Source organism: Sorex araneus, chromosome 3 (genome assembly GCF_027595985.1).
Source record: "Sorex araneus isolate mSorAra2 chromosome 3, mSorAra2.pri, whole genome shotgun sequence".
NCBI classification, from domain to species: domain Eukaryota; kingdom Metazoa; phylum Chordata; class Mammalia; order Eulipotyphla; family Soricidae; genus Sorex; species Sorex araneus.
Window position 1 is genome coordinate 136,777,228 of NC_073304.1, and position 22,997 is coordinate 136,800,224.

Sequence of the window (22,997 nt, forward strand, 5' to 3'; positions counted from 1 at the left end):
GATTCATATGAGCCTAACTAAAAACTTTTCTTCTGTAGCTTTCTAATTTCTTTATCTTTAGACAATTGAAAAGGATTATGTTCTTTGGCTTAAGTAAAGATTATGGTTGATTTTACATATCTAGAACACAAACTTTCTTCATATTATCCATATTAGAAGTAAGATACCTTTTCCTTTTAGCATTCATATCTTTAATGGAATAACAAATTTAATTTTTCAAATAGCTTTATAAATTATTTTTATCACTGTATCACTGTCAATGTCATCCCATTGTTCATCAATTTGCTTGAGTGGGCGCCAATAGTGTCTCCATTCATCCCTGTCAAATGCTAGTGTAGTTCGATGGCGTATTGGGGGCTCTTTCAGGATCAGGGGAATGAGGACCATTGTTGTTACTATTTTTGGCATATTGAGTTCACCACGAGTAGCTTGCTAGGCTCTGTTGTGAAGACAGGATACTCTCAGTAGCTTGCCGAGCTCTCCGAGAAGGACAGAGGCTTTTGGGGCAGCCTCTAATTGCCTTTACAGGTTTTCCCAGTCTACCAAATATAAGCTTTTGGTCAACTGGCATGTTGTAGCGATCTGCACACTGTCAAACATGCACCTGCCTGAGTCTCTGGGCAGCACCCAAGACATTTGTGGCCTCAGGTTGATCTCCTTGAGGTTGATGGATTGCACCTGGAGGTTGTTGAGTAGCTGGCATAGCAGGACCCTGTCGCTGAGGGTCTGTGCCAGGTCGAACACCTCCACTGAGTCCCAGATCACCCGGTGGTTGGCTGATAGCACCCCACAGTGGATGAGCCACTGTGCGCACTGCTGTCACAGCTCTATGTCCAACGGTGCTGTGACTTAGCCTTGCTGGGGTAGTCAGTGATGCTGCACTGGCCACCGTGGTTTCTCTGTGCCCTGCCAAGGCCATTTTGTCCAAATGTTGCAAAACAGCTGGCGATGTCCATCAGGAATCACAGGTAGAGTTCCAGCCGGGATGACGCATAGAGTTTCATGCCTGGCGTGCTGAGCCATGCATTGTCTAAGACAAGTTGGTGAGCCGGGTTAGGGAGAGCGTGAGGGGTTCAGGTGGCATTGGTGCCATCTTGCCTCCAATCAAATATGGTGTGGTAATTATGGAAAATGAGTAGGGAATGTCTTATGATGTGTCTAGGAATATGTTCACTCATATGTGAAGCCCGGCTGGAGCGTGTGGAAAGTGGCCTGGAGCATGGGGGCAGTTGGGTTGTGGAGGTCGGCTGCTGGGGCTGGGTCCCTTGAGATGGGGAAGGCTCTCACCCGCCCCTCCTAGGACACCCCTGGTGCGGAATACAGTGACATGGCTATGGGAGCCTCATGTTATGCTCCCTTCAGGAGAAGCAGCATGAGTTTATTTTTGTATTTTTATTTTTTGAAATTATTTTTATATCCAGATTTGTTGTGTTTTTATCACATAAAAGTTTTTAAGACCCTCTGCCACTCTTTTTTATCCCACTTCAAAACCATAACTGAAAACACTGCTGTAACTGTGTTACTTTAAGTATAACACAAAGATCTTTAAGAATCTGCTATGGAGAGGGAAGTGGACTGAGAAAGTAGAAGGGTCTGTGGACTGTGATGGAGAGAGATTGGCGCTTCTGTGGTGAGTGTGGAACAACAATAATAACCCTGAAATGTAAACATTTAAAGTCTTATAAATCAACAGTACCTTAATAAAGACTATTTTTAAAATAAATTTTTGTAATACTTTTTGATGCAAATTCTTAACTCTTGGCCTACTTTAATTTCATAATTTCTTCCCCACTAACGTTACTACTTCTAGCTTCTGATTTCAAGTGGGAAACATGTGACCATTTCACTTGATTGCTTTGAAGACATTTTAGGATTATTATTGGTTTGATTTCCATATGGTTGTATGCTTATTTTAGCAAATAAGGAGGCTCAATGGGAAGGCGAGAGATGGGGAAATAATTGGTGAAACCATTGAAATACGCAGCATTAAGTTTTTCATCTTATGAAAAACATGGATGCAGTTACTTTTTTTTAATTTTTAAAAATGTTTTTAATTTTTTCAAAGCTGTTCATGATTGTATTTCAGTTATGCAGCATTAAAACACCTATCCCTCCACCAGTGTACATTTCCCAACACCGGTGTCCCCAGGTTTTCTCCCATCATCCCCTACCCCCAGACCCCCTGTCTTCCTCTATGGCAGACGCTTTTCTTTTTCCTCTTGTTTATCTCTTTCTCTCCCTCCCTCACACCTTTCCTCCCTCTCTCTCTGCCCCCCCCTTTTGGATATTGTGGCTGGCAAAATACAAAAAGGTTATTAAGAATTACAAGAATTGAATGCAGTTTCTGGTACTCCAAAACAATTACAGCAGTAACACAAAAAATCAGTAACTGCATCTCACCCAGACATACAAACTCATAATACCAAATAGTGACCAAAATGTGACAGGAACACAAATTGATTCCCTACAACTAAAAAAAATGTACCTAATGCATTCACTTGATGCAGAATTGCCATAAATTTTCAATTTATAAAAAATATAGTGTCAAAAAATACAGTGTCTTTCAAGGAGATAGTTCAGAAGTAGACTACGTGCCTTGTATATAGGAGGCCCTGGCCTTAGTCCCCAGTATCACAAAACAACGTTAAGTATATACAAAGCCTGATAAAGTGAAGTACAATGAAATAAGGTATGCCTGAAGTAGTTCTCCTTGCTTTTGGTAATTTAACTGCAGATAATAATAAATATAAATATTTGCAGTGCCAGGGGTTTAACCTAGAACACATTCATGTTATAGGCACACACTTAAAAGCTGAGTTATTACTCTGAGCCAGAAGCTACATATTTTGTTTGCTTTTCAATATGTTTCATTTCTATAAACATTTATAAATGTTTTAAAAGAGGAAAAAGGAAGTATGATATGAAGAGAAGAAAGCATGAAATATTAATTTTAGAGTCTAACAAAGACTGATGGAGAACAGGGAAGGTCATCTACTTCAAAAAGTTCATCAAAAACAAAAAAAATACTCTTCTATTAAATTTATCTATATGTTGACTTTACGAGTATCTAAATTTTCTACAGTAATAACAAAGTTCAAACATAATAAGATTAGAGAAACTTTCTCAGGTTTCTCAAGTTTCTCAATGTTACTTTCTCAACTTTCCCAGAACTGTTTAAAATATGACAGTAAATAGAAATAAAGAAAGAAGTAGCAGTATAATAAAAAGAAAATAGATCAAATGATTTGACATAGTCCAGTGGGACAGTAAATATAATTTTGTCATACTATTAAGTATGCGGACTGGAGCAATAGCACAGCAGGTAGGGCATTTGCCTTGCATGCAGCCGACCAGCTTGGATTTCTCTGTCCCTATTGGAGAGCCCGGCAAGCTACCAAGAGTATCCTGCCCTCATGGCAGAGCCTGACAAGCTATCCATGGCATATTTGACATGCCAAAAACAGTAAAAACAAGTCTCACAATGGAGATGTTACTGGTGCCCACTAGATCAAATCAATGAGCAACGGGATGACAGTGCTACAGTGCTACTAACTATGAAAACCCTTGAGGTTAAATTAATTAAAATTAAATAGTAAAGGCCTAAAATACAAGACTAAACGAGGTATATTAGGCAGTTGGAATGTTTCATGATTTTGGCTATTGTGAATACCAAAATGGGACTATCTTATACTAAGAAGCATCTGCATCTCAAAAGAAACAGTGACCAGAATATGAAAACAGTCTACAGAATGGAAAAGGATATTCACCTAATACGTATCTAATAAGGGGTTTATATCAAGGATATACAAGGCACTGGTTGAACTCTACAAGAAGAAAACATCCAACCCCATCAGAAAATGGTGGGGGGGGGGCGGTGTGGAAATGAACAGAAATTTTCTCGAAGAAGATATCCAAATGGCTAAAAGACACATGAGAAAATGCTCTACATCACTAATCATCAGGGTGATGCAGATTAAAACAATGAGAATCATTTCACACCACAGAGACTGGCCCATGTCCAAAAGAACAAAGCAAACAGTGTTGGCAAGGATGTGGGGAGAAAGGGACTCTCCTTCACTGCTGGTGGGAATGCTGACCGGTTCAGCCCTTTTGGAAAACAATACGGATGATTCTCAAAAAATTAGAAATTGAGCTCCCATTTGACCCAGCAATACCACTCCTGGGAATAAGTCCCTGAGAGGCAAAAAGGTATAGTAGAAACGACATCAACATTTGTATGTTCATTGCATCACTGTTTACAATAACCAAAATCTGGAAAAAACAAAGTGCCCCAAAACAGATGACTGGTTAAAGAAACTTTGATACATCTACACAATGGAATACTATGCAGCTTAAAAGATGAAGTCATGAATTTTGCATATAGGTGGATCAACATGGAAAGTATCATGTTGAGTGAAATGAGTCAGAAAGAAAGAGACAGACATAGAAAGATTGCACTCATCTATGGAATATAAAGTAACAGAGTGGGAGAGTAACACCCAGGAGTAGTAGAGATAAGGACCAGGAGGTTTGCCCCACAGCTTGGAAACTGGCCTCACATGCTGGAGGAAAAGGCATCTGAGATGGAGAAGGGAACACCAAGTAGAGGATGTTGGGAGGACCCATTTGGGTTGAAAGATGCATGCCGGCAGTAGACTATAGACCGAACATGATGGCCACTCAATACCTCTATTACAAACTCCAACACCCAAAAGGAGAGAGAACCAAAGGTTATCCTCTGCAAGGTGGAGTGGTGGGGGATGGGGTGGGGGTAGTGGGAGGGTACTGGGAACATTGGTGGAGGAGAATGGGCACTGGTGGAGGGATGGGTAAATGATCACTGTATGACTGAAATGCAAACACGAAAGTTCATAAGTTTGTAACTGTACCTCATGGTGATTCACTAATAACAAGTTTTTTTAAAAAAATAAATCAATAAAAGGAATATGTAAAAAGAAAAATTGCCTGCCATAGAGACAGGCTGGGAGGCAGGAGAGTAACTACAGAGATTAGTGGAGTGAAGTGAACACTGGTGAAAGGACTAGTGTGTGGAACATTGTAAGCAGAAACTCAATTATAAATAACAGTGCAACTTTGTAATTCATGATTAAGTTACAAAGCTATAGTATAGACTGATAACAGAAAACATAAAAAATAGCATATCTAGTACAAATTTTAGAAAATCCAGAAAAATCAAGTGAGAATGAGTTTGTTTTTTAGTGTAAATAAAAAATGAAATGTAGATGATATATAACAATGATGGGCTTCTGTGTCAAATGATATTGCAAGATACAATACAAGTAATTCCTACCGAAAAGCCAGAGAAAAAGTACAGTGGGTAAGGTGCTTGCCTTGCATGCTGACAGCCCCATTTTAATACCTGAAGTGTCACATTATGGTTTCCTCAGTCCCTCTAGGAGTGATCCCTGAGAACAGAGCCAAAAGTTATACCAGAGCGTTAGGGGTATGGCCATCCTCGCCACCCACCCGCCCGCCATGCCACACACGCACAGGCAAACACACACACACACACACACACAAATTCTTTTGAAAATGCAATGGGGAATTCACACATAATGTTATCAATCAATGACAGAACAGACTAAAAAATAACTTGAGCTTAGGAACAGAACCAAGTAGACCTAGAATTTCAGTAGATATTCAGGTTCTCATTTTAGGACAAATGAATCAATAAGTTATATTAGGATATCTAGTTGTCCATTTGGAAATATAGGTTGAATCCCAACTATTAAAAAAGACTAGAGAAAAGAAAGGTATATTATTAAATTTTGAAAAAAAGGATTTGAATTGTTACTATACATATATTGTAAAAGCAAATTGATGAACAACGGGATGACAGTGATACTATACATACATAGACGCATACTTGAATATACATAAAAAGTATATTAAGAGTGCTGTATGATGATATATGTCATAAAAGACAGTATCAAAATTTTTATATAAACTTTAACAAGTTAATTTATAGTTAAATTCTAAAGTAAACCTACAAAAATTTCAGTATAAATAATAATTTTCTTACTAAAAAGACTTCATAATAAAAAACAAGAAAACTTGCAAATGATTTAATTATAATTCACAAAGACGATAAAAGATCTAATTACTTAAAGAAATGCATAAAGGATGATTTCATTGTCTTCCCCTTTTGAATATTAAATTATTTAAGTATGACTGAGAACACACCAAATGAAAGGGGACCCACATACCCTCTATTGGAAGGAAGCTAAATAACTTAACTTTCCCATCAACAATATTTAGAAAGCCTAACAAAAAATAAGTCAATAAAGATTAGATCTAAGAATTGCTCTTTTGGAATTTTTTCTAAACAATACTAACAGGAAAATAAAGATGGCTTTTACAGAAATATAATATTACTTGGCCTCAAAAGGGAGAAACATTCAAAAATTTCTTTATATCATGCAATGTTATAATTTTTAAATCAACCCTTCCCTTTAAATTAACCCATCCCTTCACCACTGCATATATTCGACCACCAAGAACCACAGTAAACCTCCCCTCTGCCCCCCCCTTCCCCAGCTTCCCACCCTGCCTGTGTAGCCGATAAATTTCACTTTATTTTCTCTTTACTTTGATTACATTCAATATTTCAACAAAGAAATCACTATTACTGTTTGGAGTTCCCCCCCAAAGTCAGACCTGCTGGAAAGGAAGCATTTGATAATTTCTTTTCCATTGCTGAGAATGAAGAGATATTAGGTCGTGTGGCCACAATAGCGGCCACGAGGTTTTGGATTTCTGTATTTTAGTATTTCAGTAACTAAGTCCAGAGGAATTAGTGCCAGAAGTTGCATCATTGCAAGCTCGTACCTCTCTGCTACTTTATATTTCTACATATGAGTGCAATTTTTCTATGTCTGTCTCTTTCTTTCTGACTCATTTCACTCAACATGATACTTTCCATATTGATCCACTTATATGCAAATTTCACGACTTCATCTTTTCTAAAAGCTGCATAGTATTCCATTATGTAGATGTACCAAAGTTTCTTTAACCAGTTATCTGTTTTTTGGGCACTTTGGTTTTTTCCAGATTGTGGCTATTGTAAACAGTGCTGCAATGAACATAGAAATGCAAATGTCATTTCTACTATACCTTTTTGCCTCTCGAGATATATTCCCAGGAGTGGTATTGCTGGATCAAATGGGAGCTCAATTTCTAATTTTTTGAGAATCGTCCATATTGTTTTCCAAAAGGGCTAAACCAGTCGGCATTCCCACCAGCAGTGAAGAAGAGTCCCTTTCTCCCCACATCCGCGCCAACACCTGTTGCTTTTGTTTTTTGGGATTTGGCCAGTCTTTGTGGTGTGAGATGATATCTCATTGTTGTTTTGATCTGTATCTCCCTGATGATTAGTGATGTCGAGCATGTTCTCATGTGGCTCTAAGCCATTTGGATTTCTTCTTTGGGGAAGATTCTGTTCATTTCATCATCCCATTTTTTGATCGGGTCGGCAGTTTTCTTCTCGTGAAGTTCAACCAGTGCCTTATATATCCTTGATATCAACCCCTCATCAGATGGGTATTGGGTAAATATCCTTTCCCATTCTGTAGGCTGTCTTTGTACTTTGGTAACTATCGTTTGAGGTGCAGAAGCTTCTTACTTTAAGGTAGTCCCATTTATTTATCTCTATTTTCACTTGCTTGGCCAGTGGCGTGTCAGCTTTGGAGATACCATTGACTACAATGTCATGGAGAGTTTTACCAACCTTGCCTTCAATGTACCTTAGGGATTCTGGTCTGATGTTGAGGTCTTTAATCCATTTTGATCTGACTTTTATACATGGTGATAGGTGGAGGTCTAAGCCCATTTTTTTTGCATGTAGCTGTCCAGTTTTGCCAGCACAATTTATTAAACATGCTTTCCTTGCTCCACTTCACATTTCTTGCTCCCTTATCAAAGATTAAATGATCATATATTTGGGGTGGTGTGTCAGAATATTCAACCCTGTTCCATTGCTCTGCAGTTCTGCCTTTGTTCCAGTATCATGCTGTTTTAATTACTACCGCTTTGTAGTAGAGTTTGAAGTTGGGGAGGTTGATTCCTCCCATTTTCTTTTTCCCAAGAATTGATTTAGCTATTCATGGGGGCTTATTGTTCCATATGAATTTCAGGAGTGCTTGCTCCATTTCTTTGAAGAATGTCAAAGGTATCCTTATACGGATCACATTGAATTTGTACAATGCTTTGGAGAGTATTGCCATTTTGATAATATTAATTCTTCCAATCTATGAGCAGGGGATATCTTTCCATTTCCTCGTGTCCTATTTTATTTCCTGAAGTAGCGTTTTGTAGTTTTCATTATTCAAGTCCTTTACCTCCTTAGTTCAGTTGATTCCGAGGTATTTGACCATTTGTGGCACAATTGTGAACGGAATTGCTTTTATCATGTCTCTTTCTTCTCTCTCATTATTTGTGTATAGGAAAGCCATGGACATTTGGGTGTTGATTTTATAGCCTGCAACTTTACTATATGACTCTATTCTTTCTAAGAGTTTCTTGGTAGAGGTTTTAAGGTTCTCTCAGTATATTATCATATCGTCTGCAAATAGTGAGAGTTTGATTTCTTCCTTTCCTACCTGAATGCCCTGAATATCTTTTTCTTGTCTAACCGCTATTGCAAGTACTTCCAGTACTATATTAAACAGGAGTGGAGAGAGTGGGCATCCTTGTCTTGTCCCTGATCTCAGTGAGAAGGTTCTTAGTTTTTCCCCATTGAGGATGATGCTTGCTGTAGGCTTGTAGTAGATGGCTTTGACTATATTGATGAAAGTCCCTTCTAATACCCATTTTGGTTAGAGTTTTCATCATAAATAGATGCTGGATCTTGTCAAATGATTTCTCTGCATATATTGATATGATCATATGGTTCTTATCTTTTCTTTTGTTGATATGATGGATTATGTTGATTGATTTCCGAATGTTAAACCATCCTTCCATCCCTGAGATGAATCTCACTTGGTCGTGGCATATATCTTACAATAGCCCCTTTAGTGTTTCTTTTAGGTTTGGTTTTGAGTCTATGAAGTTCCTGAGCTGTTGTTTATTCCCCAAATAGTGTATCATTCCTTCAAGTTTGAATGAGAGTTTAGCCGGATAAAGTATTCTTGGTGAAGTGTTCATTTCACTGAGTTTTTTCACTGTATCCCACCATTGCCTTCGGGCTTGGAGGGTTTCCTCTGATAAGTCTGCTGTGAATCTAAGGGGTGCTCCTTTGTACACGATTTCCTTCTTGGACCTTGCTGCTTGCAGTATTGTGTCTTTATCCATGATGTCCACCATTGTAATTATGATATATCTTGGGGTTTTACTGTTAGGGTCTCTTTTAGCTGGCACCCTTCTGGCTCCTTGAATCTGGATGTCTGCATTCTCCAGCTCTAGGAACTTTTCAGCAATGATTTGTTTGACTGTGGCTTTTTCATTGGGGTTGGTTCCCTGTCCTTCTGGTACTCCAATGATTTTAATGTTGTTCCTCTTTAAACCATCCCCTGATTCGCCCTAGAGCTATTTTGAGGTCTCATCCCATTGTTTGTTGTTGCCTGTAGGCTTCTTGCAGCTCATCTTCAAGCATACTGATTCTGTCTTCCGCTGCAGTCATTCTATTGTTGAGGGCAGCTACAGAGTATTTTATTTCATCTACCGAATCCTTCATTTCTTTTTGTCAGTTTTTTATTTCTGCTCTCATTTTTTCCTGTATTTTCTCGGCTGTCTGTTGTACTGTTTCTGTCAGGTCCTTCTTCAACGTGTCATTCTTTCCATTGAGTTCATTGAACATCTTGAGGATTTCAACTCTGAATTCTTTATCAGAGATCTGAAGTTTGCAGGAAATGCATATTGAGATTTCTGGACTCCTTTCATCGTCCTCTCCTTGTGGTGGGGATTTGCACTGTTTCTTCATGTTGTGGTGGTATGGAAGAGGGACCTTCAAGAGCAATATCCCTGCTCCCTCTTGTTGCAATAAAGGATTCTGGATGGGCTCAGTTAATGGTGCTTGCCTTTTTATTTTCCCCTTCTAGAACATGGCCTCCCACTCAGATGTTTTTTTAATTCTTATGTGAAGTCTTGTGTTTTATTGTCCTACTGTTGACAAATAGCTAGGATGGTTACTCTTGGACATGACATAGGTAATGAAGGCTGTGCTGGAAGACAGAATGGCTGCGGTGCTTGGGGATGGCATGCCGGCCACTAGGGCGGCAGTCTGGAGGGAGGGGAACCTTGGGGTGCTCAGGGTCTGAGGAGCAGACTGGGACCCGGATTGATTTTTTCAAGTAACTTTCCTCTCTATCATTATTTGTGTATAGGAAAGCCATGAACTTTTTGGTATTGATTTTATAGCCTGCAAATTTATTACACAAGTCTATAGTTTCTAGGAGTTTCCTGGTAGAGACTTTAGGGTTCTCTAAATATAGTATCATGTCATCTGCAGATAAAGAGAGGTTGATTTCTTCCTTTCCTACCTGAATGCCCTTAATATCTTTTTCTTGCCTAACTGCTATTGCGAGTACTTCCAGTACTATATTGAACAGAAGTGGTGAGAGTGGGCATCCTTGTCTCGTCCCTGATCTTAGAGGGAAGGCTCTTTGTTTTTCCCCATTGAGGATGATGCGTGCCATAGGCTTGTGGTAGATAGCTTTGACTATATTGAAGAAAGTCCCGTTTATACCCATTTTGACAACAGTTTTCTTCATGAACGGTTGCTGGATCTTGTCAAATACTTTCTCTGCATCTATTGATTTGACTATATAGTTTTAATCTTTTCTTTTTTTGAGATGATGGTTTATGTTGATTGATTTCTTAATGTTAAACCATCCTTGCATTCCCAGGATGAATCTTACTTGGTCGTGGTGTATGATCTTTTTGATGAGTTGTTGGATTCTATTTGCTAATATTTTGTTGAGAATCTTCCTATCCTTGTTCATCAGGGGTATAGGTTTGTGCTTTATTGTTTTGTTCTGTTTTGTTTTTTAGTGGTATCTTTGTTTGCTTTTGGTATTAGGGAGATATGTGCGTCATAGAAACTGTTTGGGAAAGTTTCTGTTTCTCCAATTTCCTGGAAAAACTTGAGAAGAACTGGCAGTAGGTCCTCTTTAAATGTTTGGAAGAATTCACTAGTGAATCCATCTGGGCCTGGGCTTTTGTTTTGGGGAAGACTTTTGATTACAGTTTCAATTCCCATGACAGTGATATGTCTATTCAGGTATTCCAAATCTTCTTGGTTCAGTCTTGGGAGATTATACGAATCCAGGAATTTATCCATTTTTTCTAGGTTCTCTATTTTTGTGGCATGCAGACTTTCGAAGTTGTCTCTAATAACCTTTTGAATTTGAGTTTGTTTTCTAGGACTCTGATTCAGCCTAGAGCTATTTAAAGGTCTTCTCCCATTGTTTGTTGTTGCCTGTAAGCTTTCTGCAGTTCATCTTCAAGCTCTCTTCAAGCTCGCTGATTCTGTCTTTGACTGTAGCCATTCTACTGTTGAGGCTCTATAAATCAAAAACTCTACCCATTGAGTTTTTTATTTCATCTACCAAAACCTTTATTCATGTCACTTCTGTTTGTAGCTTTGTAATTTCTGCTCTCACTTCGTCCAGCATTGTCGTGGTGGTCCGTTCCACTGTTTCTTTCATGTCCTCCATTAATTTACTGGATCCCTGTTCCACCATTACTTTGAGTTCATTGAACATCTTCAACATTTCATCTCTGAATTCTTTATTGGAGAGATCATGTTTGCAGATAACTCCGGTTGAGGCTTCTGGAATCTTTTCTTCATCCTCTCCTCTTGATAGGGATTTTCACTGTTTCTTCATATTGTTGTGAAATTGTGGAGGTGGAAACTTCCAGTTCTCTATCACTATTCCCTCTTGCTGTGAGAATGGATTCTGGATGAGCTCGGTCTATGGTGGTCACTTTTTTCCCCTTCTAGAATACTTCCTTCCTCTCAGACACTCATCCGTGACTTATGTGAGGCCTCTAGTGAAGCTTTGGAGGATGTGCTCTTTTATATTGGGCTTGTACAGCTTCTTGTGTTCAGTGACAGTTTTGGTGAAATTGGAACTGGCTGCAGGACCTATAGGCCTATTGTGATTGAGAAGGCCCGGCTGTTCTCCGAAGAATTAGGTTATGGAGATTGTCATGTAAGTCTAGTGTGCTGGGAAAGGGGGAAAATATCTGTGGCTGCTGGGGCCCCACAGTAGGCCACGCCCCCTTCTTGGAGGCCACGCTCCCTGCCATAGAAGCCAGGCCCCCAACCAGATGTTCGCAGGTGTGGGGCTCCACCAGTCTGGGTGGCACAGCTCAGGTGGGCGGGGCTCTGGGGTCTCATTCACCTGGGCAACAAACCGGCTTGGCTAGGAGGGCGGCTCAGGCAGGGGACTTGTTGACTTTTCTTAATGTCTCGATTTCCTCACCATTTAGTCCATCTTTTGTTTATTTTATCATTTTATGTGATGCATTGCAAATAATTTCTAGTCATTTTCTGAATATTTTTTGTATAAATTTTTTTATATTTTAAATGTTTAAATTTCTTGTTTGTTTAGGTTCCTAGAAATAGCTATCCAGGCAAGTTGCTTGCTAGGAGATACAACAAAAAATATGTTTTGCTTGATTTTTCCCCTTGGCACTGTTCACAGCATTCTTCTCTTCTAGCTATTCTAGTGTTCAGCCAGCCTTTACCTAGAGTACACTAGAGTTATAAAACATGACTCTATTCATCATAATGGAATTAATTTCTTCCCATCTTTTTCCTTGAAATTGAATTTATCCAGCCTGTTTTGGAATTTTATATTTATTTCTGTTAAACTTCACCATATTTCACTTAATCTAACAGTGCTTCCTTCCTGACTTTGTAATACAGTATTTCAGTTTCTCTCTCAGTTTCCTGTGATCTAAAAATACTTTAAAGTGAATTTTCTTTCTTGACCTCATTTTTTTTCCTTTCTTGGCCTCATGTTTTTCTTTCTTGGCCCCTGCACATACACCTTCCAGGCCATCCTCATGGGCTCAGGGGCAACTCCTGGTGATTCCCAGTGAACTGGTACAGATGATTCAATTATGGGTTCCAAAATGCTACAGTGCTACTTGGACCCTGAAGTGCTTGGGACCTGCTGGGCCATGCCTGGGCCCAGTGCTTGGGCCTTGGCCAGACCCAGTCATTCTCAAGGCCTCCAGGGCAATACCTAGCAGTACTCAGAAAACCATGTGACATGGGGGATGAAATCTGAGTGAAATTTTAAGAGCTTTGGAACTGCTTTACATCTAGAATAAATAGCCTTTTTCATATTTCATGTCTGTGTCCTTGCAGTTGTATGCATACTGAGGACAAGCATTGTATGTATTTAAAAGATCTCTTAACACCTGCTTCTAGTTAGTCATTACATAACAGAAAAAAGGAACTGGTGTTCTGGCATCATCACTCTAGATGTTACCCCAAACCAGAAAGAGGAGAGATGCATTTAAAGGAAATAGTTTGAATGATTTTTCATTTCACATTAAAATTTGTGGCTAGTATGTACAGTCTGAAGGGCACAAAGGAAATTCTGTTTTTTTAGATACTAATTCCAAAAATCAGCTCTGGGGTTTATTGATATCATTAAAGTTCTTTTTGTTGTCTATCTCAGCTATTTTTTTTAATCAGTGACTTCCTTCTACTGCTTTTGGGGAGTTTGATTTTCCTAATAAGATGAGAAAGATCAGGTGGTGAAGTCATGTGCACTGTTCCTGTCACCCTCCATTCCGGGTTCTAGCCCATTAAGTGTGCCTCTCCCCTGCTCACCTGAGGATCACATGAACAAGATCATGGCCCATCTCTGACATCATGCTCCCTACTTGCTATAAGCTTGTGTCAGATGAGCAAAGTGACCACTTTTGTACTCCCTACCAATAGTTTCATTGGTATTCGGTATTTGATCCACCTCCCTTCAGCCACTCAGATACATGACTTTCTCCTTGTGTCCTTGCATAATGAGCAGAGACTCCTTTTTGGCGTATATTTGATCTTAAAAAAATGTTTTCAGACATCCATTTATCTGAGTCCAATTTTTAATTTATTAAAAAAAATTTTTTTTGGTTTTTGGACCACACCTAGAAATTCTCAGGGCTTACTCCTGACTCTGTGATCAGGGATCACTCCTGGCAGTTGGAGCTCAATTTTAATAAAAAGAATCTGATTAAATGATCACAACTAACCACTGTAATGTTTATATATATACATATATATATGATCATTGAAGCTAAAAAGACTCAAGTACCCTTCAATAACTTTCACTGCTTCTAAAATTTAATGATAGTCTAAGTCTCCATGATTTTACAAAATGTTTATCATTTCCTAACTTCTGGTCCCCATCCACTTTCTTCATTCAGATGAATATATCTATTGGAGTTGTAATTTTCATTTTCTATAATTGGTCTTCTAGATTGCTAGCATAAATAGCTTTTTAAAGAATTTGGATTTGATTAAGTACCTTTCCTTCCTAATGAATCCCAATCATTCCCATTTTTCTTCACTGCTACTTCAAAGTCAGGTCAATGCACAAACAATACTGAATTACTTGGGCAATCTAAAAAGATAATATTTTTAAATAAGACTTACCATCAATTTACAATAATTACCAAAATGGGTATAGAAATAATAGATCTCAACATATAAGAGTTGCATATGACAAACCTACTGATTATCCCAAATTCACTGGTGAAAACTGAAATTTTTTTTCTCTAAGATCAAGTTCACTCAAGAATGTCAGTGCGTACCACCATTATTCAACATAGTATGACAAATCCTAGCCACAGAAATAATATTTAAAAGATTTCATGATAATGCATATTGAAAAATCTTTAAAACTTCATGTAAAACTACAAGAAACAAAAAGTAAACAAAGTGGCAGGCCACAGAATCAATAAACAAAAATGTGTTCATACCTTTATGCAAAGAATTAAATAAAAGAAAAAGAAATTTTAAAACTCTCATTTACAATAAGATTAACTATTTAAGTACCTAGGAATAAACCTAATGAAGATTGTTAAAGGCTAGGATATAGAAAACTAAAAGTGACAGTTGAGGGCTGGAGCGATAGCACAGTGGGTAGGGCATTTGCCTTGCACGGGGCCAACCTGGGTTCGGTCTCCGGCATCGCATATGGTCCTCCAAGCACCACCAGGAGTAATTCCTGAGTGCAAAGCCAGGAGTAACCCCTGAGCATCGCTGGGTGTGACCCAAAAAGCAAAAAATAAATAAAAAATAAATAAAAATAAAAAATAGTGACGGTTAAGGAGTATATAAGACCTAGAAGGTGAAATAAATTTTATTATCACAGACTAAAAGGATTTAACATTGTTAAAATGATTGCCCAAAACCTATAGATCAAAAGCAATCTTCATGAAAATCCCAATGACATTCATCAAGGAAGTTTACCAAATATTATTGAAAATTTATTGAATTACAAAGGACCATCACTAGCCAGAGAAATTCTGAGATAAAGAAGAATGGGGGTATTTTGTGCCCCAACTTCTAACTATACTTTTAAGTTATCATCGTCAAAACAGTATTGGAATAAAAAAGGGACACACAGGATCCAGAGAGACAGTACAGCACAAAGGCAATTGTCTTGCACTTGAATGACTGGGTTTTATCTCCAGTATCCCAAATGTTTCCCCAAACACTGCCTGGAATGACCCCTGAGCATAGAGCTAGGAATAAGTGCTTAGCACTATTGGGGGTGGCTCCACCCCATTCCCTCAAATAGACGCATAGGTCAATGAATAGATTTGGGAGCTAGAATTAAATCTTCACAAGTATGGACAATTTATAACAAAGTAACTAGAAACATATACTGGAGAAAGGAAAGTTGCAAAATAAATGGAGTTGGAGAAACTGACTAGCTAAATGCAAAAGAATTAAACCAAATCTTTATTTCATAACAAGCACAGAAATTAACATAAAATGGATTAAAATCTTGGATGTTAGGCCCATACCTAAAACACTTTGAAGAAAACAAGCAAATGACACTGACTTTAGGAATGTCTTTGGCAATTTGACTCCAATAGTAAAGAAAAGAGCACTGTGTAGCACTGTCGTCCCGTTGTCCATCAATTTGCTTGAGTGGGCACCAGTAACGTCTCTGCATTGTGAGACTTGTTGTTACTGTTTTTGGCATATCGAATATGCCACGGGTAGCTTACCAGGTTCTGCCACACGGGCAGGATATCTCGGTAGCTTGCCCAGCTCTCTGAGAGGGACGGAGGAATTGAACTCTTGAACCTGGGTCAGCCACATGCAAGACAAACGTCCTACCCGCTGTGCTATTGTTCCAGCCCAGTAAAGAAAATAAAAGCAAGAATAAATAAATGAGATAATATCAAACTAAAACACTCTGAACAGCTAAGGAAAATGTTATTAAAACTAAAATACAACTATGGATAAGTTGTGATATAGTTACATAATAGAATGCTATACAGTTCTAATGAAGGACCAAAAGTAAGCAATTTGCTGTGACATGGATGAAACTACAGATTTTATGCTGAGTGAAATCATTCAGAAGGAAAGGGGGAAATTCTACACAGCAGGGTAGCAAAAAAGGAGCAAAGTCATCGGAATGTCAGAGTAGATCCACAGAAATGAGTTTGAGGGGTTCAGGAAGGGGGTTGAAAGGAAGGAGACTTAGTTAACCTGGGGAAGGAAGAACAAATAACCCTGAAATTCATTTGTTTCCAGTCAGTGTTTGCTATCTTTGCTCTACATGTTTGCATTCAATGATGTAGACTAAAAGATCAGAAACTGGGTATTTTGATGTTTCTGCTGGAATATATCTTTGTTTTTTGTCATGCCATTTTCTAAAATGAAGTTACTAATAAAGTGATGTCAATAGGGTGGGGTTTTATACGTATTCGTGAGGCCACTAATGGTAGCATGGTTATGAACAAGAAAATGGAATCCTCAGATTAAAATGTAAGAACAATCAATGACTGCCAGCTCCTCTGCTGTAACTCTGTGCTTTTCACCAACTCTGGCTCTAGAAATTTCTTATGTATAATTCAACAATAAAGTATACTCAGCTTAAAATATTTTTTAACTCTGAAAAATTGACTTATTTCAAATTCCTCTTAATGAACACTTGAAAGTTCTAAACTGACAGAGGAAAAGAAACCAAGAGGTGTGGATGCAAAACCATTATTAGATTATCAGTCTTGGAGTAATGCATATTTGGCTGAATTTTCTCCTGAACTTTGCTATAGTAAGAAGCCATCTTAGTGGAACAATGAAGCTTTTAGGTGATCTAGTTATTAAGTGTTTACATTATTCAAGATTTCTTTTTTATTTGTTTGTTGTTTTGCTTTTTGGGTCACACCCGATGATGCACAGGGGTCACTCCTGGCTCTGCACTCAGGAATTACCCCTGGTGGTGCTCAGGGGACCATATGGGATGTTGGGAATCGAACCCAGGTCGGCCGCGTGCAAGGCAAATGCCCTACTCGCTGTGCTATCACTCCAGCCCCTTTAAGATTTCTTTGTGGTTGTTGATGAAAGGAAAACAATAAGTAGATGTTTAATTTTATAGGAATTTGTTATAAAACTATTTGTATCATAACAAATGTTAAATATTAACACTCCATAAATTATTATGGAATATTTATACAATGATTAACATAACTTTGATGATTTGATAGAAAAATTTTACTTTTTATTTTGATTTAAAAGTATTACCTATATCTCCATGAATTATCAAGGCATATAGATTTTGAAGTTTTTTAAGCTTTAGATAAAGTTGATTTTAAATGGCCATGTATATGATGTGTGTTTATTTTTTAATCATTCTTCTTAACAGGACAAGAAAATGATTCAACAAAGAATGAAATAAAAAATGAGGCAGAGTCCCAGAGCTCAAATATGGAAACAGAAGGTATTGAAACCATATGACATTATTTTCAGAGAATGAGCTGAAACTTGTCCATTACTACTGTATATTCTTGTATAAGTGATGTGTTTGTGTGTCATTTTTAAGAAATGGTTAGTAAAGACTAGCAATAGTATTTTTCTTTTTCAAAATTTGCAGGGGAGATGAAAAATAACTGACTTTATTACTATAGCCACTAGAGATTTTTCAATGATTTCAAGCAAATATTTCTAAATATTCTTCTGCCTGATTTTTTTAGAGCCTTCATCAGACCAAGAAAATGACACAACTGTGGAGCAACCAGAAATGAGTCAACCAACGGATGACCAAGAAGAAAAAGATCCTGAAAAAGGTAAAATTGCTTAAGGAAATCCATCAAGAATAGGATTCCATCACTGGCACTCCATTTGGTCCTCAAATTCCTCCAGGATCCCTGATAGCAGAGCCAGGAGTAAGCCCCAAGCAGAGCTAGGGCCCATAAACATACAAACAATGTTGAATAATCAAGTAGGTCGTGGAAAATCTCAGAAAGTCTGAGATGACAATGAAACAAATAGGTTAGCCTTTTTGTATTTATTTTATTCTGGCATTCTTCATATGTTAGTAATGAAGGAAGCAATTTATGTAAAATATGTACTTTATCTAAACTTTCTAAATTTCAAGTTTTGTCCATGAATATGAATAGCCTAATATTGAATTTGTTAAAAAATCAAGGAAGTTTATAATGGTTTTTGTAAAAGTAGTAATAAATACTTGGTTAAGTTTTAAAGTCATATTTTGGGCTAGAAAAAGCCAATATATCAGAATAATGACAGGCATCTCCTTAGAAATCATTTTTAAAAACCCATTATAAAGTAAAGGTATTATTTTCAAATATGAAAAAATCTCTTAAAAGCTCATATGTAAGCTAAAAATGAAATTATTTGTCTGTTATAGCATAAGTCGTGCTGCTCTGAAACAAGTATGTGTTTGCAAAGCAGTTGGAGGCTAATAGCTTAACAGGTCTTGTTTATAGAACATAGTGATCAATTTTGTTTTCAAATTAAAAGGAAGACATGATCTCAATTGTAAAATCAGGTCAATAGTAACTACAACTTCCAAATTATGAACCTTCCTTCAGAAGCATTGACACCATTTAATTACTAGCCCATGTTAAAGATTTTGACATCTTCTAAAATTCCTGCCGCATTTATTGAACAATATTCTTCCATGTCTATGTTTCAAATAGCCTTTGTTTATTGCAAATACTATTTCAGCTTTTATGACATCATGTATCCTACAAATCAGATAAATTGTGTATTTGGAGTAGTTTATGTCTCTGACAATAATAGAGAAGTGATATAGCCCTTACTGCAGATTAAGACACACCAAGTCTCTTTCCAGTTGCCCTTCTTAAATATAAAAAGCACAATGCCCAGCCTACCTGCTGAACTTTGTGTATTGCCCCTTAAGACAGGCAACGGAGAAAGATCAACAATGAGATATTTTCCTTTGACTTGAGCAACAGAAAGTTCCCATGCCCTAGTTCCCTACTCCTTTCCTAGGAGCATTCAGCACTAACTACTCCTGTTACTGAATTGTTAAAAACTCACTTCTCACCTCCTTATTGTAATATGACAATCTTCTGCATATGAGAAAGATGTGTAGGAACTTTGAAGTTGGATTTCTTTGTTAAAATTTGACTTTACACTGTGGGACAGTAATATTGCCTGTGGGCATGAATTAACTGAGTTCTGCCTTTTCTTCTTTATCATAGATATTTAACTTTGCCCTGCTTGAATATTTCTGTTTGAATTTGAAGTAGCTTTAAATGCATCATTTTTATCGTCTAATACTGTTTCAAAGTAAGAATTAAAAAGTAAAAGTTATTCTGTTACATCTAAAAGGGGGAAAAATACTCAAGTTAAAAAGGGAAATGTAGATTTGAGGTGCTTTTTAGCCTAGTTTCTTATAGGCATGACCCTATAGGGACCATATGAGGAGTTAAAGAAGAATCTTAAAAATTTCTTTTAAGATTAAATTTATGATCATCAGTAAACTAAACGTTTTGTTTGTATACCAGAATACTCAGGGTCATGTAAAAATTATGCAAAAAAGGCCTGTGAGTGGAAAATGTTCACGCAGACATGCTCTATGGAATTTTTGGCCCAGACTAACAAGCTAAAGACTTAGGGCAATATTAATCTTTAACTGCCTTCATTCTTTCTCTGTAAAAGCTTTATGACAAAAGTATCGTGTTACAGTGCTTATGGTACAATTATAGTTGACACATAGAGCAATTATAGTACTACCTGGCATAAGGAAATATTTGATGAGTAATCTTCTGATAAATTGTTAACAATGTTCAGATATTCCACATATGCAATTTGTCAAGTATACTTATTATCTTTCATAATTATTTTAAATTTATAAAAATCTTCACATAGTCTCCATCATCTTTTAGCAACAAATTTTCTGCACATTTCATTTCAGCATCATTTTACCAGGCAGTTATGATGTGTATTTTTAATTAATAAAGATGGAATAATTAATGAAAGGTAAAGTAGGAGACTACATTCATAAAAGTCTTATTTCTTTTTTTTTTTTAAATTTATTTATTTTTAATTAGAGAATCACCGTGAGGGTACAGTTACAGATTTATACACTTTTGTGCTTATACTTCCCTCATACAAAGTTTGGGAACCCATCCCTTCACCAGTGCCCATTCTCCACCACCCGTAAACCCAGTGTCCCTCCCACCCTCCCCAATCCCATCTCCCCCCCACCCCACCCTGCCACTGTGGCAAGGCATTCCCTTCTGTTTTCTCTCTCTAGTTAGCTGTTGTGGTTTGCAATAAAGGTGTTGAGTGGCCGCTGTGCTCGTGGAGCAAGGAAAGCCTCTTTAACAAATGGTGCTGGCACAACTGGACAACCACATGCAAAAAAATGGGTTTAGACCTTGACCTGACACCATGCACAAAAGTCAGATCAAAATGGATTAAAGACCTCAACATTAGACCACAAACCATAAGGTACATTGAAGACAAGGTCGGCGAAACCCTCCACGATATTGAAGATAAAAGTCTTATTTCTTTGTCTAGACTCTAGTCTTCAGTCACAAATGCTGATTCAACCATAAATTCTATTTTTAGACAAGTCCATTAATTTAGAAGAAATGTTTATTTTCTTTTAATTCATAATATATTTAATGGCCTTGTTTGAAAACATTTTGAGAATATAGTTACAGGTTTTGTGTATTTTCACTATCTCTTAATAGAAAAATGCACATATGTATTAAAAAAGTACCCTTATCTGTAAACAAAAACAAATATTCTATTACATTTGTGAGGATTTTCTTTACAGCTTTAGAAACACTGACTTACTTTTATTGTAAGAATCCACGAAAACAGATAGTGGTTCTTTTAAAAAAAAATTCTATACCAGGACAATAATGTGTAACCTTTTCCTCTCATTTTGTAACATTCTATAAGGGCCGAAAATGTAGATAATCTTCATGATATATCTTCTATGTTTCCCGAGTGTATGAGTCCAGATGTTCAACATTAAGTTTTGAAGTTAGCTCACAAAAGTATGGGTTTTCAAAAGGGAAAATATTCAGCAGAAGTTCATGCTGATAAAATTACACAATAGCACAATGGACATGTCCCTGGGAGACCTGAAATAGAAAAATTTCAATAGGCATCAAGTGAGGGTTCACATATGGCAGCTTTTCTCATCGAGTCACATTGCCTTTTCCTAAATGAATCTAGTTTTATGCTGTCACAACAGGGTCTACAATGAATGTGAAATCTAGTAAAATAGCAGCACTTAGTTTGATAGCCAAATAAGGTAATATTTTAGTCGATCTCTAAAAAGGATCTCTCACATTTTAGTATAAAATATAAAGTCCTTATTTAAAATGTTTTGCTTTAAACATTTTTTTCCATTTTCAAAGTTTTTCTTCTTTTTTTTTTAACTGAAATAACAGACATTTATTTGGTTAGGGAGGCTAGAAATCCAGAATCCAAGAACAAAGCAATAGGCAGGTTCTGATGACACATCTTTCTGGTTTGTAGATGCAGTCTTTTCATGTGTGGGACCAGAGAAAAGGAGGTAAAAGAGAAGAGTAAGGAAAGAGGAGGAGATCAAGAAATGGAATGCAAGCTTGCTTGTGTTTCTGTGTTTTCCTCTTAAAAGAACAGTAGCCTTTTAGGATAAGGATGCCACCCTTATGGGCTCCTTTAACCATAATTACCTGCCGAACAGCCCTACCCCCAAAAAAATGCTTGCAGGGAATTTCAGGCTTCAATCAAAATAAGAATTGTGGGGTAGATACAGTTCAGTCTAGAACATGTCAATCTTGATTATTGCTTTGTTTTAATGATTAAGAATTTTTTAAAGATCACCAATAGAATAATGGAATAACCAGATTTGTTTTTCCCAGCTCAGAAATATCAGTGAACACAGGTCAGAAATGAGGATGCTACAGGTAAAAAGTATTGAAAAATGAAAATATGAACTTATTTTCTAAATTTGCAGTTAAATTACTGGATGTGAACAGATTAAACTGGATATTTGAAATTGGTGATTCCCAAGGATTCATTTTGTTTGAATCATGTGGTTTTTAAAACAATTGAATTGGTGGAAAATATTTTTTAAATTGCATCATTGTGTAATAAGAGCACAGAAATTTTCTTTTGAGGTTCCAGAAGATCTGAAAATACAAGTGTTTCCTTCTCATTTGGTAGGAACCTGTTGAAGTTCAGGGAAAGAACCAGGAACACAAACCACATGAAAATTGCCATAATCCTCTAAATTTTCTGTTGATTTTCAACACAGGAGAAAAATATTACTTGCATTACGCATGTGATACTATTTTGCTTAGAGTAAATTTAAGGACTGGATTTATATTTTTGTCTTCATGTCAATTGTAAAATAGAATGAAAGAGTGACAACTCTCGAGGGAAAAAAGTATCCATTTTCATTGACAATTTGCTATCCTGCATCTTGACATTTATAAATGCCTTCTTGCTGCAAACCAATCAAAAATAATCTTTTTTATGTAGTAGTTGCTTATTTTTAGAATATTGGTCTTCT

The 22,997-nt window shown here is 37.1% G+C and overlaps 1 protein-coding gene across 3 annotated transcripts in view; it reads left to right on the plus strand.

Annotated features, from left to right (window-relative positions):
• MACROD2 (mono-ADP ribosylhydrolase 2) overlaps window positions 1-22,997 on the plus strand; it is a 2,262,400-nt gene that overhangs the window by 2,160,384 nt on the left and 79,019 nt on the right. For all 3 annotated transcript variants that reach the window (XM_055132027.1, XM_055132028.1, XM_055132029.1), the window contains 2 exons: window positions 17,853-17,927; window positions 18,181-18,273. In XM_055132027.1, coding sequence (XP_054988002.1) covers window positions 17,853-17,927; window positions 18,181-18,273 — 168 coding nt within the window. The remainder of the gene's footprint in view (window positions 1-17,852; window positions 17,928-18,180; window positions 18,274-22,997) is intronic.